Source organism: Syngnathoides biaculeatus, chromosome 12, assembly GCF_019802595.1.
Source record: "Syngnathoides biaculeatus isolate LvHL_M chromosome 12, ASM1980259v1, whole genome shotgun sequence".
Classification (NCBI taxonomy): Eukaryota; Metazoa; Chordata; class Actinopteri; order Syngnathiformes; family Syngnathidae; genus Syngnathoides; species Syngnathoides biaculeatus.
The window spans coordinates 8,589,154-8,606,405 of NC_084651.1; the positions used below are offsets into that span (position 1 = coordinate 8,589,154).

The 17,252-nt window shown below is 42.0% G+C and overlaps 1 protein-coding gene across 3 annotated transcripts in view; it reads right to left on the reverse strand.

Moving 5' to 3' along the window:
- The window catches only part of grid1a (glutamate receptor, ionotropic, delta 1a), a 295,107-nt gene that overhangs the window by 54,367 nt on the left and 223,488 nt on the right, over positions 1–17,252 (reverse strand). For all 3 annotated transcript variants that reach the window (XM_061837779.1, XM_061837781.1, XM_061837780.1), the window contains exon 5: positions 13,234–13,287. In XM_061837779.1, the coding sequence (XP_061693763.1) occupies positions 13,234–13,287 (54 nt within the window). The remainder of the gene's footprint in view (positions 1–13,233; positions 13,288–17,252) is intronic.

Sequence of the window (17,252 nt, forward strand, 5' to 3'; positions counted from 1 at the left end):
GTCATCTTTTGCCATTTTAGCCTATCTCCTGCATCTTCCTCTCTAACCCCAACTGCCCTCATGTCTTCCCTCACCACATCCATAAAACTTCTCTTTGGTCTTCCTCTCGCTCTTTTGCCTGGCAGCTCCATCCTCAGCATCCTTCTACCAATATACTCACTCTCTCGCCTCTGAACATGTCCAAACCATCGAAGTCTGCTCTCTCGAATCTTGTCTCCAAAACATCCAGCTTTGGCTGTCCCTCGAATGAGCTCATTTCTAATCCTATCCAACCTGGTCACTCCGAGCGAGAACCTCAACATCTTCATTTCTGCCACCTCCAGTTCAGATTCCTGTCGTTTCTTCAGTGCCACTGTCTCTAATCCGTACATCATGGCCAGCCTCACCACTGTTTTGTAAACTTTGCCCTTCATCCTAGCAGACACTCTTCTGTCACATAACACACCAGACACCTTTCGCCAGCTGTTCCAACCTGCTTGGACCCGTTTCTTCACTTCCTGACCACACTCTCCATTGCTCTGTATTGTTGACCCCAAGTATTTGAAGTCGTCCACCCTCGCTATCTCTTCTCCCTGTAGCCTCACTCTTCCCCCTCTACTTTTCTCATTCACGCACATATATTCTGTTTTACTTCGGCTAATCTTCATTCCTCTCCTTTCCAGTGCATGTCTCCATCTTTCCAATTGTTCCTCTGCATGCTCCCTGCTTTCACTGCATATGACAATATCATCTGCGAACATCATGGTCCAAGGGGATTCCAGTCTAACCTCATCTGTCAGCCTATCCATTACCACTGCAAACAGGAAAGGGCTCAGAGCTGATCCCTTATGCAGTCCCACCTCCACCTTAAATTCCTCTGTCACACCTAAGGCACACCTCACCATTGTTCTGCTGCCATCATACATGTCCTGTACTATTTTAACATACTTCTCTGCCACACCAGACTTACACATGCAGTACCACAGTTCCTCTCTTGGTACTCTGTCATAGGCTTTCTCTAGATCCACAAAGACACAATGTAGCTCCTTCTGACCTTCTCTGTACTTTTCCACGAGCATCCTCAAGGCAAATAATGCATCTGTGGTACTCTTTCTAGGCATGAAACCATACTGTTGCTCGCAGATACTTACTTCAGTCCTGAGTCTAGCCTCCACTACTCTTTCCCATAACTTCATTGTGTGGCTCATCAACTTTATTCCTCTATAGTTCCCACAGCTCTGAACATCCCCTTTGTTTTTAAAAATGGGAACTAGAACACTTTTCCTCCATTCTTCAGGCATCTTTTCGCCCGCTAGTATTCTGTTGAATAAGTTGGTCAAAAACTCCACAGCCATCTCTCCAAATTGCTTCCATACCTCTACCGGTATGTCATCAGGACCAACTGCTTCCCATTTTTCATCCTTTGTAGTGCCTTTCTGACTTCCCCCTTAGTAATCATTTCCACTTCCTGGTCCTTCACTCTTGCCTCTTCAACTCTTCCTTCTCTCTCATTTTCTTCATTCATCAACTTCTCAAAGTATTCTTTCCATCTATTTAGCACTCTACCAGCACCAGTCAACACATTTCCATCTCTATCCTTAATCACCCTGACCTGCTGCACATCCTTCCCATCTCTATCCCTCTGTTTGGCCAACCTGTAGAGATCCTTTTCTCCTTCTTTCGTGTCCAACCTGGTGTACATGTCTTCATATGCCTCTTGTTTAGCCTTTGCCACCTCTACCTTTGCCCTACGTCGCATCTCGATGTACTCCTTTCGCCTCTCCTCAGTCCTCTCAGTATCCCACTTCTTCTTCGCTAATCTCTTTCCTTGTATGAATCCCTGTATTTTGGGGTTACACCACCAAGTCTCCTTCTCCCCTTTCCTACCAGATGACACACCAGTACTCTCCTGCCTGTCTCTCTGATCACCTTAGCTGTCGTCGTCCAGTCTTCCGGGAGCTTCGGTTGTCCATCGAGAGCCTGTCTCACCTCTTTCCGGAAGGCTGCACAACATTCTTCCTTTTCAGCTTCCACCACATGGTTCTCTGCTCTACCTTGTCTTCTTAATCTTCCTACCCACCACCAGAATCATCCTACATACTACCATCCTATGCTGTCGAGCTACACTCTCCCCTACCACTACTTTACAGTCAGTAACCTCCTTCAGATTACATCGTCTGCACAAAATATAATCTACCTGCGTGGTTCTACCTCCGCTCTTGTAGGTCACTATATGTTCCTCCCTCTTCTGGAAATAAGTGTTCACTACAGCCATCTCCATCCTTTTTGCAAAGTCCACCACCATCTGCCCTTCAAAGTTCCTTTCCTGGATGCCGTACTTACCCATCACTTCTTCATCGCCCCTGTTTCCTTTACCAATATGTCCATTACAATCTGCACCAATCACAACACTCTCGCTGTCTGGGATGCTCAGAACTACTTCATCTAGTTCCTTCCAGAATTTCTCTTTCAACTCTAGGTCACATCCTACCTGTGGTGCATAGCCGCTAACCACATTATACATAACACCCTCAATTTCAAATTTTAGTCTCATCACTCGATCTGATACTCTTTTCACCTCCAAGACATTCTTAGCCAGCTCTTCCTTTAAAATAACCCCTACTCCATTTCTCTTCCCATCTACTCCGTGGTAGAATAATTTAAACCCTGACTTTTAAACCCTGACTTTTACTTGAAGTATAAATGCATGTACTCTCTCATGTGAAACAGCAGTGATAAACATTATTCTAATTAAGTATTATAATCACCGTCAATACCATGTTTAGCTGACATTGGTTCCTCTTTGTATTATGAAGTTTTTTTTTATTAGCAATAGCATTGGAAGCTAACAAGATGAGAGGAGGAGTTCGTGAGTAAATTACAATTTGATTTTGCCTTTTATCAAACGATTTGTAGTTGTGTCACCAAATAGCAGCGGAAATAACACTAATAGCTAGCCTACGTCACTTATGGCCCTGTCAAACCATGATGTTCTGGTCAGCGTTCTATCGCATTTGAGGAAACGTTGGTCGTCGCCCATGGTGGCCGGGATAGCGCCAGAAGAGCGTTGTTTGAACGCAAGGGAACGTCAATGATCGCTGGAATCAGCGGAAAACGCCGGTTCGGAAAAAAAGTTTTGAACATGCACAAAAGTTCTCACTGAGACCAGCGTTCGTCAACGTTTAATTTTAAACGCTGCAGAACGTTCAAGAACGTTCGTGGAATGTTTTACTAACATTCGCCGAGCGTTGCACGCCTTTGGCTATCGTTAGTCAGTCGTTACTCTAGCGTTACTTGGTTGTTACTTAATCGTTTGCTTTGCAGTGAACGACTCACTGGCGACCAGTCAACGACCACTGAACAATCCCTTAGCGCACACAGCGTGTAACTAAAGTCAAACAAACGTCCTTTGGCGTCCATTGAACGTCATTCGAGCGTTTCCCGAACGTCCATGCATATGGGTATATATAAACCGATTGCTTTGCATTCTTATTTGCAGCGCGAGTTGCTGAAGTCCGCACCCCCCCTTTTTTTCATCTAGGCGGCATGATGCTGACTGTTCAAACTCACGAGAACAACTGAAATTAGTATGAAATTTCCAACGTTTTCGTTCCCGTTCCACTGTAAAAATTACACGCCAGCAAAACGCTATTCAGTCGTTATTCACACGCTCAACACGCTCGTCTAACGTTGACAAATCGCTGGTTGCGCGCCAGTGACACGTTAGCACACGCTAATGGTTTTTAGGGGTATCTTATTTGGTCGCTGTTACACGCTTCTCGTGCGTTAGACACACGTTAGTCATACGTTAGAAACACGTTAATCACACGCCAGATGTGTCATCCTCATTTGAGAACGCTGAAAAATAGAACGATTGAAATGTTCAGAGAACGTTGACCAGAACGTCATGGTGTGACGGAGCCTTTAGGTGTTTGTTTATCTATCCTTGGGATTAAACAGTTTACTCATGAACTTTTATATAGTTTCAAACATTTAGTGCAATATTACCATTTTATACTGTCGTTATCATTGTTACAATATTTTTTATAGTCTCTGAGAGTAAAGGGCTCTGTCGCTGGCTACTCTTTGTACTCTCTGAAGCAGTTTTTATTAGCAACAGGCAGAAGCATGCCTAAGAAAATGAAAGGTTACTAACCAAATTTCATTTTGATTTTGCCTTTCATCTCATGATTTATACTTGTGTCATTTAATTAACTTGTTTTGTTTTGAGTGGGAATGACACTAGAATGTTGTTTGGGTCTGTACTAGGGACGTACTACTGGCTAGTTCATACTCTAATCCTTGCTGTTGACATTTTTGTGACCAATTAGATAAGAAATCGACATCACAGTTTGTTTTGTGTTATCTTGGGATATTGCAGTGCTTAAAAATTCATTTTGGGCAATGCTGTTAATAATTTCTCATGTGCAACAAGTGATGAGGATGGCTTTTATCGTTTTATATTTAACATAAAAAAATGCTGCAAGGATAGAGGTCATTTTTTTTCTGATTATACTGACAACCGTAAGTTGTCGCAATTTTGGTCACGATAATGGTGATAGTAAATGTTCATACTGTTGTATCCCATCTATTCATACATCTCATGTGTGGCTACCTTTGTTCCCTTCAGCAGTGTTCAGTGCTCATACATTCATACTTAGTATACAGCGCGTGAGGCCACAGACCTTGTCTTTTCTCTCCCCTCAAACACCTTGGCCGGCTCATCTTTTTCACTCTGGCAACACTGCTGGCTCCTCGCATTTCGACACACTGAAAACATCATCTCGCATCACCTCTCGCTGATACCCTCTACACACGCTACACCCAAACTGGAAAGAAGTCTTCATTTAGATCATCTTTAGTGTGTTAGTCAAAATCTGGCTTGAAATGGGCCCAATTCGCACAATGAATTTCTTGTGCACCAGACAGGCGAAATGAAGCTCAATGTGCTGACTAAAGTGGAGAACACACATGCCCAATTTAATGAATTCTCGCAACGTGACAGACCCCACACATATCAGGAAAAAACTGACACGTGTGTTCTTGCCGCTCTTCAAGTGCGTGGTGTACTCAAGATGACCAACACAGCACACCGCACACAGAATCTCTACCGACGACTGTAGTACTAACACTGACCTGTGTGAGGAAGGTTGATATCAAAGGGCATGCAGACTGATAGGAAATACAAAGAAACCGTGAAAGTAGAAAAATAAATACAAGATGCCAGGCAAACTGTTTTCTAATCCGGTAATTACATTATGGGTGCCTTGTAGTTTCCACTGAGTTGAGTCTATGATTTGTGAAAGACTCAGAAACTCCGGAAAAGATGATGCGAGTTACTATCTGGTAAAGCCGCAAGCTTCCAGGTGGCTTTCTTATTGGGTATCATTCAAACTTGGTACTGACCACGCACATAAGGATTTGTGATGGCAAATGTTGAACAGTTTAAACTTTACGATTGTCGGCTCTGCCACTTTTCCTGAGCACATCAGGGTGTAAAAATCACAACCCCACACTGTACAATAACACCGTAGCTCAGTAAAATGTTTCACCGACAGATTACAATCAGGCCTTTCTTTTGACTTAAATCGAAAGGGGGGAGCTGACTTCACATTTTGCTCAGTTATAAGTCTGCACATGCCCTACTTAAAATGCTAAAAAAAAAAAAAAAAACAACAACACTATTTGGACACTAACACTTCTTACAACAGTTTTCTTTATTCACATCCACCACAAGGATCAAGCCACTAAAAAGGCTATTGCATCAAATTTAGGAAAAAAAATAAAATAAAAAGTTAAACATGGTCCAACTTTACACCAATGACAGCCAGACGAGCCCGGGCATTAATCAAATGTAGCTCATCTGACAGAAAGGTTAAATGATCCTCTGCATGCCACTCAGTTCTAGCTATTAATCTTTCATCGAGGAATAAATAAAACATTTTTTTTACTGGTAATCGCGGCGGCGTTTTAATTAATTGGACATCAAGGTGGTTTACGCAAGCTGCTTGGAGCAACAAGCGCCCTTTGAACATTGAAATACATTTAGAGGAATAGTAAGCATATGAAGTATTTGATAACGATGAGATCAGAAGTGGAAAAGAGACAAATTTGCCATCATTTCACGGCAGAGTGGAAACACGTCGCACGGTCCAGGGAGAATTGCATTGTAACTGCCTTTGCACTTAACACTGGAGTGTCTCTGAGTCCGCCTAATTGGAATGAGATCCCTCCCATCCGAACACAACAAGATGGAATGATGTGTGAATAACTCAATTATTTGTTTATTTAATTCACGCCCTGGCTTCCAGTCGAATGCACCTGTAAAAATGAATCGGCCCATTAAAGACCTCATTGCTCTACCTCAGGGCTCCCCATGTAAATGCTGGCGTGAGCCTGACCCGAGGTGCGGAGGAACGAGCCACACTTTCTCCGATTGGTAAAGTACAAGTGTGATTTTATCCGGTTGACTTTGTGTCTATAAATCTCCAAGTGGCGCATCTGGTGCGTAGGCAGGAGGGTGAAAACTGCGTCAGCTATGGAAATCCTGTGACTCGACACCGGCGCGACAGAATGTTACGTGCCAATGGAATTAAGGGGGAAAAAAATGGTACACTGTGTTTGTGTTCTTGCCATATTTCCATTGCTGCTGGAAACAACAATTCTCCGTCATCTGCAAACTGCGGCGTGTCTAACTCCATCCAACCCCGGTGGTGCCAGATCACATGGTGGATTTAAATTTCAATGTTGATCGGCTATTTTGACATTTTCGTATCATTAATAAATGGAACCCAATAGTCCCCCAATACCCCCAAGCACTAGAAAAGGGGCACAAAATATCTAACCACTAACATTTCAGAATACATTTCAGTCTTTTTTGGATTTCTATTCTTTTTTTTTTTTGTTATGATCGTACTTCCTGATACAGGGCTTTAGTAATGGAAGGCATTCTATATGAAAGCTCATCTATAATGACACAAGAATCCTATAGTATTGCAACGACTATTGTTATACGAATGTGTTCACTCGCCAGACTGGGGAAAAAAAATAGCTTTGTCATGGAGCTCTTAAATTGTGACTGTCAAAGCTATTTCAGCCATCCCCAAACCTGAGAAAACACTTTGTAATAAGTTTCAGACGTTTCAATTGTTGTTTTGCCCGTGATATGGAAAATTTGGCGTCGCACTTGCAAACCCAATCACTTCTTCATGAAGTCATTTGGGCGAGTAAAGGCCCAATGCATGTGTGGTTGTTTTTTTTGGACAGTTTAAAACTGAAATGGCGGCAGAAATGTGTCGACTCCAATGTGGCATTATTTAATTTTATTGGATGGTCATGCTTCGAGTCTATCCCACCTGACCTTGGGTGAGAGGTGGGGTACAACTTGAACTGTTTACCAGCCAAGTGCAGAAATTTTTAATTTGTGTCTGAACCGAGTTTGTAGAAAGTGACTTATGCTAATGTCTGCTGAGTTAGGAGCACATTTTGTCCACACTCCTTAAACTGTAGCTAATCTCCGCTTCCAACCACAACCCGACATCCAATTACTCTTAAGCCATAAAGTGTTCCTTCGACTGAAAATTTTCACTATCTCCAATCAAGCCCACCAATCAGAGGCTCCCTACCCTCCTGCTCACCACAGCAACACTACCTTCTTCACAATTTCTCATCATTGTTCTCATTATGCGCACAGTTATTCTCGGCAATGTGAAACAAGTTCTTAGAAATGAGAGCCCAAGCTTGTTTTTATTTTTCTCCCTGAAAAGGACCAGACAAAACATGATTCAGTATTGACTCAAATGCCTGAAATCGAATCCACCCATACGTGAATCGATATTATAGTGCACTTATAGACAATTTAATCTTCAATGAGGCTAATGTGCATTTTTTTTGTCTGCGTGTGTGTGGGAGGTTGCTGGGATACCAGAAGAAAAGATGAAATACGGGATATTGATGTGAATGAAAATGTGTGTTTTAGTGTAAATTTTTGTCTTCATGTGCTCTATGATTGGTGACCAATCTAAGGTGTAGACTGGATAAATATGTAGGTCTGGATGAAAATTCATACTTTGGCTGTTTGTTTCTATGGGCCTCCTGTTTGACTGGTGACCAGTCCAGGGAGAACATACTACCACACTCCCTTATCCAGGATGTCATGCTGGTCTATCGAACATTGTATTCAGTGAGTGCACACCTTTAGCTGGCCTTTGTAGTGATCTGAATCATTCAATTACGCGACGGCGCGTCACCCGAGGACATCAATCACGTCTCGACTCTCCTCCTCAACTCTGTCCATCACAGCGGGCACAGCTACCTCATCCATCACGCGTCGTCGAGTGTCACTGTACCCCCTTTTTTTTTTTTTTTTAGAGAAGAAAAACAACACACGCTTCAACTCCATCCTGGATGTGCAATGCATCTGAATTTCCAACACCAAAACAAGCGTGCGTCGGCGGGCCGCAAGCTGCTTTCGGCCGGGCCGGGTCAGCGGGAGGGTCGTCCGCCTCTCATCCACCCTGCCGATACGCTTGACTCGAGTCCTGTCGCAACTCTTAATATCCAATTTAGAAGCCTCTCTTCTTTTCTTAAGTGACTTTGTGTTGAGTTGGCTCACACTCTCGAGCCTCAAAGAAACTTTTATTGACTGTGAACACAAAAGCCCATGAAAGGCAGACACGCATGGGCTGTTTGTAGTCCACTATTATGTGCAGCATACGATATCAATCCACTGTATATCTAGCTAAATTAATGTGGATTTATAGTAGAATGCAAGAACGTTGATTCGCCCATCCATTCATCTGAAAGTCCATAACACACAAAAGGCTTCGACCTGCAATCTTCCTCACACATCCTCCTCATGGCCTTCCATTCCCACCATACATCTAATTTGTGAGTTGTCATGCTTCTCTTTGGAGCAAAATTTTAACATTCATTGCTCATGGCCGGTGCCGGATTAAAATATCTTCCAGTGGAGCTGGAGTTGAATGAAATGTGAGAGGCCTCCCTATGGGGATAATGAGGTGTTGGGGATTGGTGCTTAGTCACTTGTGGGTCTAGAGATCATGCGTTTGAAATGAATGTCATGATGTAGTTATGACCAGGGGGGCACGCAGTCGCTGGAAATGTGTACAATTATTTATATCCCTTCAGGATCAAGCGATAAAACAAGACTGAACTAAGGTCCAGTGGCATAAGTAGAAGGCTATGATTTGTTTTTTTCTCTTGAGGCTTTCAAAAATACATTTGATGGATACAGTTGGGTCCCCCCCCCCGACCCCCATTCCTCTTTTTCATGAACATTGAGAGAAGTTTAAGCTTATAACAACCTTTTGTTTGTTTTCAGTCTTTATGCACAAAGTCAGGCGTGGGTGTCCGTCACATACTGTGCATGACAAATATACTTTCATACGTTTGTCTGTTGTCAAATACTCACACAGTGTGAGATCATCTGTTTGTCCATTTCAAATTCTTCCTTTGAAATCCACGCTCATTTGTAATGTGGAAACATTTTTCCATTTTCATCCAATACGTACACAGAAATGTCCGTTCACTTCCACACAGTGTCCACTCTCAGACACAGAATGGAATTACCGTATAATCCGCACTATAAGGCGCACCTAAAAGCCTTTCATTTCCTCAAAAGCCGATTGTGCGCCTTATAATCCGGTGCTCCTTATACATGGATCAATATTGAGCCTTTAGTGTAGCTCCATCTAATGGATGCATAACGTAACCCCAGCCTGTATTGGAGCGTCTATTCTATGCGCCTTATAATGCGGTGCACCTTATAGTCTGGAAAATACAGTAATGATCTGTCTGTCTGTCCGTTCGTGTACTATACATTCAAATTACCATCACCAAAATTGAGCCACTAGATTTTGTGAAAATTAATATTTGTGTTATTCGCTAAACGTTTCACCACAGCTGTACACACAATGTACACATACTGTTTCGTGTCACACGAAGTATCTGTACCAATAAAAGACCACGATGTTTCAATGTTTAAATGGTACTGTACACGTTTTTGAGTGTTTAAGTGATAAAAATAATAATTGGCAGTATTCTCAGTTTTCACTCCACTTGTATTGATCTTGTAGATTTTTACAGCGGTATTGTTTCAGTCCTGATATTGAGCTGCTTCATGCAGCTATAGTATTGAATTTATAATTTTGGCAATGTGAATACACTAGTTTGTTCATTCACATGTACAAGACACAATTTGTCCGTGTTTACCAAAAATGAAATGTAATTCAGTGTGCAATTACATATTCATTATTCTGAGGTACTCATGTCCTTAAACTCTCCTCGAACAGCAGTGCTCAGGAACTTCTGGAAAAACAAATTTGGAGCTAATAAATATAAATTAGCTCCCTATCATATCTCCTCCCACCCAATAGTGAGGAGCAAATGTTCTTTTTTTTTTTGCAGTTGATAAATCCACAGTGGGATCCAGTGTGCAGTGTGGTTCTTGAAGAAATAAAAACAAACATTTAAGTTAACCTCTTATTATAATGGGTTATTATTGTAATTAAAAATAACTTCCTACACAAACGAGGAGCTTTGAAGGAAAACAACGATGCATTGCCCTCAATTCAAGGTGAGCATCAGCTTCATGGGCAGTTTACTTTGGATAATAAAAAGGAAACGAGAATCTACAAGAAGGAAAGAGAACTATAACTTTTTTTTATAGTCCTGGGAATTAGGTTGGAGAGGTGAGAGAAATCACCCTTTGGAAGAGAACATAACAAAATATGTAATACCTGGCAAAAGACACACTGTTGATATGACAACATAGCTGTAAAGGAAGCGAACGCAGCATCAGCTCATACATAATTTCTCTGAGACTGTAATAAAAGATTGAAAGGAATGCACCAGCTCGAATATGAAGACGGCTTCAAATTAAAAATTATCGCCTGTCACTTATCAAATAGGCTCAGACTGCAAAAGCCTTTCCCGTGCTGCTTTGTGAGGCATACAAAACCAATAATATGAATTAAAAGAGGCAGACAGAAAGGCTTTTCAGAGAGCTCAAGGCCTCTTTAGCCCATGTGGAGCAATATTTTACCGACATGCCTGGATGAACTGATGCAAAGTCAGAGGTAGTTATTTAAAATAAATAAAGAAATAAATAACAAATAAATAAATGCATGTTAGGCGAGGCAATTTGGACTGCAAGCTCTGCAATACCAAATGCCTGATTAACCTTGAGTAATCAATATTCAACCCCCTTGGTTAATGATTTATCACCTGAAGTAAATTACATTTAACTGCAACACGACTGCCACTTTGCTTTGCAAAGTGCCGTCAAATTACACATTCCAAAAGAATGACAGTAAAACTCGGTAACTTGGAATCCATCCATTCATTCTCCAAGCCGCTTATCCTCAACAAGGGTCCCGGGAATGCCGGAGCCCACCCAAGCTAATACTGGACAAGACGCAGACTACACCCTGAACTGGTCGACACTTAGTCAAAGGGCACACGTCGATTGAGCGCGAGTCGATCCTACGCTGCCTGCAACAAAGTCAGCTGTGTGTACCACTATAACATCATTGACCCATGATACATTTATGGATTGTTAATATTACAAATAACCAATTCAACAGTTTGCTGTCGAAAAGTGTGGACAATGACATCATCAATGTGAAATGATGTACAGTTTATCTCTTTGGGAATTTTTATTTGGCAAAATGCCAATGGCCAGCATTATTCTTCTTAAAGGGGAAGTCCACTGGTTTGCATTAACAATGTATCCAATAGGTCATGTAATATGCACTCTCTTTTGACAATGTGAGGTGAAATCCTCCCTATTTTAATAGTGGTTTGAGAAGATTTTTTATTTTTTTATTTTTGCGAGTCACATGACCCTACGTGTGTGGATGTGACGTGTACCGTGCTGCAACAAAGGCTCGATTACGTGGGACACCATTTATGCCCAGCGGTGATTTCTCTGATTTATCCTCATCTGTTGAAGAAATAGCAGTATCGGTTGATCGGGAAGACGGAGGAATGCTCCCATACACAGTCGTGAGCGGCACAGCCGTGAGCGGCTCGGCCGCTCGGTTGATCGGGAAGATGGAGGAAGGCCTCCCTACACAGCCATGAGCGGTGAGTGGCTGTATATGGACAGCCGTGAGCGACCGGAGGAATACTTCCATACACAGCTGTGAGCGGCTGTCCATACACAGCGGAGCCGCTCGGTTGATCTGGAAGACGGAGGAATACTCCCATAGCTCCGTCTTCCCGATCAACCGAGCGGCCAAGCCGCTTATGGCTGTGTATGGAAGCATTCCTTCGTCTTCCCAATCAACTGATACTGCTATTTCTTCATCAGATGAGGATAAATCCAAGAAATCAGTGCTGGGCATAAATGGTGTCCTGTGTAATCGAGCCTTTGTTGCGGCATGGTACACGTCACATCCGCGCGCGTAGGTCATGTGATTCGTGAAAATTTGTAATTGTAGAGGATTTAACATCACATTGTCAAAATAGAGTACATATTCCATTGGACTATTGGATACATTGTTAATGCAAACCAGTGGAATTCCCCTTTAAAATTATGCTAGCTGGGCAGCAGGCACGGTCGGTAGTGGCTAGCAAGTCTCCCTCACAGTTCGAATCTACCCACGGGCACTTTGTATTATTTAACTTCTTACACTTGATTCCTACCACGTGACCGAATTCACATTAAGCCAAATATCAAAAACTAGGACAAAGTTGCGAATCAAACTCAATGGCGCAATATCCCAAAATGTTCTTCCCATGAATAATCTGGGCGGCTCAATTCAGCTTTACGCGCTGATTCCAATGAAATCTTTCCGCAATCTTGGAAGTGACGTTTCAGCATGAAAAATGCACGCCAATTTGTATGTTTTTCAAGACAGCGAGCTTCCTACTGGGAACTGAAATGCTAATTTTCTGGCAGGTCAACTGGAAGCAAGCCTTTTGATTCCCTTCCCTGCATTTGCTTTTTAGAATAATTGGAATCATTGGAAACATACAGAGGTAGTAAAAAAAAAAAAAAGGTGGGGGGGCTTTTTTCACTAAAAGGGCACTTGACTGTTCTGCTATAATGTCAGCTTTAGAGGAGCATTTAGCTTGATGTCTGTTCAGAACATGTTGACATCTCATTTAAAAAAATATGGCCATTATGCTGTATCAAGTAAAGGTTTGTTGCACAAACAGCGAAGAAATAATAGTCATAAAAAATGGAATAAAAGTGCATTGAATGAACATGTTTGTTTGTGGACTCACCTCGTTGGCATAGACCCAGTGACTGTCCTTCGACGCCAGGTTGGTCTCCACAGCCTGCACAGATAAAGCAAAAGAGAAGGTTGGGGTAAGACCGCGGCGCTTTTAACATCCCTGTGAGCCATTGACAGAGGTCTTTCAATGTCAGTCGAGCCTCGGGGAGCCTCGAAGCTTCGTTTTAGTAATTCAAGACCACCGGGAACACGGTGAAGTTCCGATAGGCCACGGGGTGACAGTGATTAGCATTAAAATCACAAGGTTTTTTTTTTTTTTTTTTTGCCACAGGAAACCCGAGGGCAGCTCAAGAAGCCATAGTTCGGGAGACATCTAAGGATTAACTCTGGACTTTGAGTTTTCTTAGAATTTGAGCAGCTTTTGGCAACGCTCAATCCAAAAGATGGACAAGTTTTTGTTTGGCCTTTGGCATTCGTGTCGTGTGTGGCATGTGGGAGTTCGTGAGCGCCCTCCAAAGGGGTATGCGAGATGAAAAGTAAAAAGTTGGACTGTTAAGACAGAAAACTTTTGTTTATCGCAGGAGATACATTCCAGACCAAAACGGGGAAAAATCTGCAATGAGCGAGACCATGTAAAACACACTATTAATATTTTTGAAACAATTCAAACACATTCAACCTTATTTACTTAAAAACACATTTTTAAACACGTAAATGTATTTCAATTAAAAAATAAGTATAAAATGTAGAGAAAATACTACAGGTATTGTAAGTTGTTTGTCCATGCATGTGCCTTTAAGAGGCGGGCTCTTATGGGGTAACATGACAGTATTAATTTCTGTATGCGTGAGTGTTTCGGCGTAAACTGTGGGCCACAGCATGACATAAAAATCAACATAATACTTTCAAGCGAGAGAGTGGATTTGGATTTTTTGGGGGTGGGATGCGCCGGGTGGGGTAACCCAAACCTGTCAGGCTCTGAAGGGGGTAAAAAAAAATTAGGAAAGGCTATGTTACAAATTAATAATGTAGTATTAGGCTATACACAGTTTCTTTTAAATGGATTTTTTTGTGACTGTGTTTGGTTGCTGTGTTTTTTCATTTCAAAGCAGTTGCGGGTTATGATGTTAACCCAGAAAATCCAAATGTTTTCCTACTTATTAGTTTTTTTTTTTTGCTGTCATCGACTCCATTCTCATGAGAACAGGCTCAACGCGGCGACAACGGCGTGCACATTAATCACCCAGGCAGATCAATGGGTGTCGTGTATTAAGGCACGAGCACGGATTCCGCTGACACCTTTTCGTATGTTTGGATGTGATTTTACAGAATGATAGATGAACGCTAATATTGTGTGTGTGTGTGTGTGTGTGTGTGTGTGTGTATATGTGTGTGCGTATGCTTGCGTGTTTTTCTCTGGCCATCAAGCTCGCACCAAGCGCAGAAATTTGGAAGCGACCCTCTAATTTGCTTCTTTCCATGTGTTTTATCTATCTACAGAACATTTGGAATGGTTTGTTGCCCTGCGATTGGCAGGCAAGCAGTTCAGGGTGTACCCCGCCTCCTGCCCGTTGACAGCTGGGATAGGCTCCAGCATTCCCCGTGACCCTCGTGAGGATAAGGAGCAAAGAAAATGGATGGATGGATGGCTAGAATAACCCAACGCCAGCAGCAACTCCATTTTACAATAAGGGTTCATAAATGGCTCAAAATTGAACAAGTTAGTTATTAACATGTTATAAATCAGTATTAAACAGTTATAAACTTCTTGTGGCAATTTTCAACATTGCGAGTCAAGTATTATTTGATTAGCGACACACATTGCATTTTTATTAAGTACAAACCTAGTTAACTAAATAAACCCTACTGTTATGTAGTAATACATGAATAGTTGTAAAAATATTGGACCTTGATTCAGTAATTGAAATTTGTTTGGGTTGGGGAAATAAGTGCGGCATCTTTGGGGGTGTAATAAAAAAACTCGTCATCTTGTTGAGGACGGTGTGTTAAGGAGGTGTGTGGCTTGAAAAGTTTAGGTAAGGCTATTCTGAAATATGGAGAATGTGTCGAAAAGGACAGTGAAAACAGCTGAAATATAATTAACCTCAGTCAGCTACATACATGACGGTGATCTGAAAAAGGGATCTGATGGAAGCAGCAACAGTTCATCCCCATCAGCACCACGTAACGCTCGGCGATAAAAAAAAAAAAAAAAGCCGGCGTGAATCTAAGCACCGCGAGCCACTAATCTTATCTCCCAACCTCAGAACAGTCACGCTTAGATTTTAATGCCCCTCTCATTTCCAGATTTCATCGAGCCGTACGACGTCCGTCGGAGTCCAAAAGCAATATTTACCTCCACGCTTCAGACGCCACATCTCGGGGCCTAATTGCGCAAAACTGCTTTGAAATTTAAATGGGGCGCAACGGAAAACATTGATGCGTAACTTGCGAGACGTGCCGCTCGTACAAGCTGAGTGATACGTTTAGCACTTTCATAAGTGGCTTCAAATTTTAAACATCGACTGAACATCTGACGTGAAGAAGAAACAACCTTAAGGCACGCCGAAAAAGAACTGAACGGCTCCTTCAAGGAAGGTGCATGTCACAGAGAAGCGGTGTGCATTTGTGAACAAAGACGGGAGGGAGTAAGAAGAGCGTAGGCTGCATAACTTGAAAGTAAAAAAAAAAAAAAAAAAGCCGTAGGGACATTTTAGTCGTAGTAGTAGTAGATGAGAAAAAAAACAAAACGCAGACAAATGTGGGAAGTCATGTGTGGTCTCCCGCGAGGGGGGATGAGTAGGTGCATGTGTGCACGTTAATTTTAGAACCCCGTATGAACAAATGCATTTTTCTTTGCAAACACCCTTTCAAAATTCTTAACTGTGAAGTTTGCTCAACATTTTATTTAAGTGAATAAAATAATTTATATTATTTAAGATACAAGCTAAAAAAAAAAAAAAAAAAACCTCACAGGACTACTACTGCAATCAAAATCGATAGTTCTTGCCCTGACTTATTTAGCAACAATCCAAGGCATATTTCATCAGATTAATTTATAAAATGATGAACTGAAGAGGCGGCACGGTGGATCAGCTGGAAAACATTGGCCTCACAGTTCTGCAGTACCGGGTTAAATCCCGGTGTGGAGTTTGCACGTTCTTCCCGTGCCTGCGTGGGTTTTCTCCGGTCACTCCGGTTTCCTCCCACATCCCAACAACATGCAACATTAATTGGACACTCTACAGTAAATTGCCCCGAGGTGTGATCGTGAGTGCGGCTTTTTGTCTCAATGTGCCCTGCGATTCCCTGGCAACCAGTTCAGGGTGTGTCCCGCCTCCTGCCCGTTGACAGCTGGGATAGGCGCCAGCACTCCCCGCGACCCTCGTCAGGATAAGTGGATGGATGGATGAATTGAAGAAATGTGGTGGGATGCATGTGCTAATATCAACAATATTGTCGAGGTGAACACGACTCATGCATTGTTTAAAATAAGTTCTCTCTGCCATTAAACAATAATCAAATGAGATTGAAAAGAAGTCTTCAAAACGGAGCTCATGAGGAAGAGATTCTGCTTGGATATTGAGCTACACTTATCGCTATCTCGGATCAAATGTTAGCGTAAAGGAATCGTGTTCTTGCACCAGTTTGCTTAAAATAACAACCATAACCTTAGAAAGGCAACGAAAGTCCCCAAATTACAAAAGAAAGTTAGTAAGGGAATTTTGCATTTACATTTGAGTCAGGCTACTTCAGTAGGGTTCTTGCCTTGACATCCATCCATTTATCCATTTTCCAGGGAACATGTCGACACCATCCAACAATAAAAAGTTAAATGTTTTAGTAGGGTCATAGGGTTTTTGCTTTGACCTAAAACATGCATATAAAAAAAACATCTTAATATGATAAGTAGGGATGTGGCGTGAAAATTTAAGCTTGGAAGTTCTCCCTTTTGTGTTGGACACCAGTCAAAACCACCAGCGTCCTCCCTAAACCCCTCCCAACAATAAAATGAAAATATAAATTGATGAATCAGTAAAATAATCCATTAAAGATTTCAAGAATAAG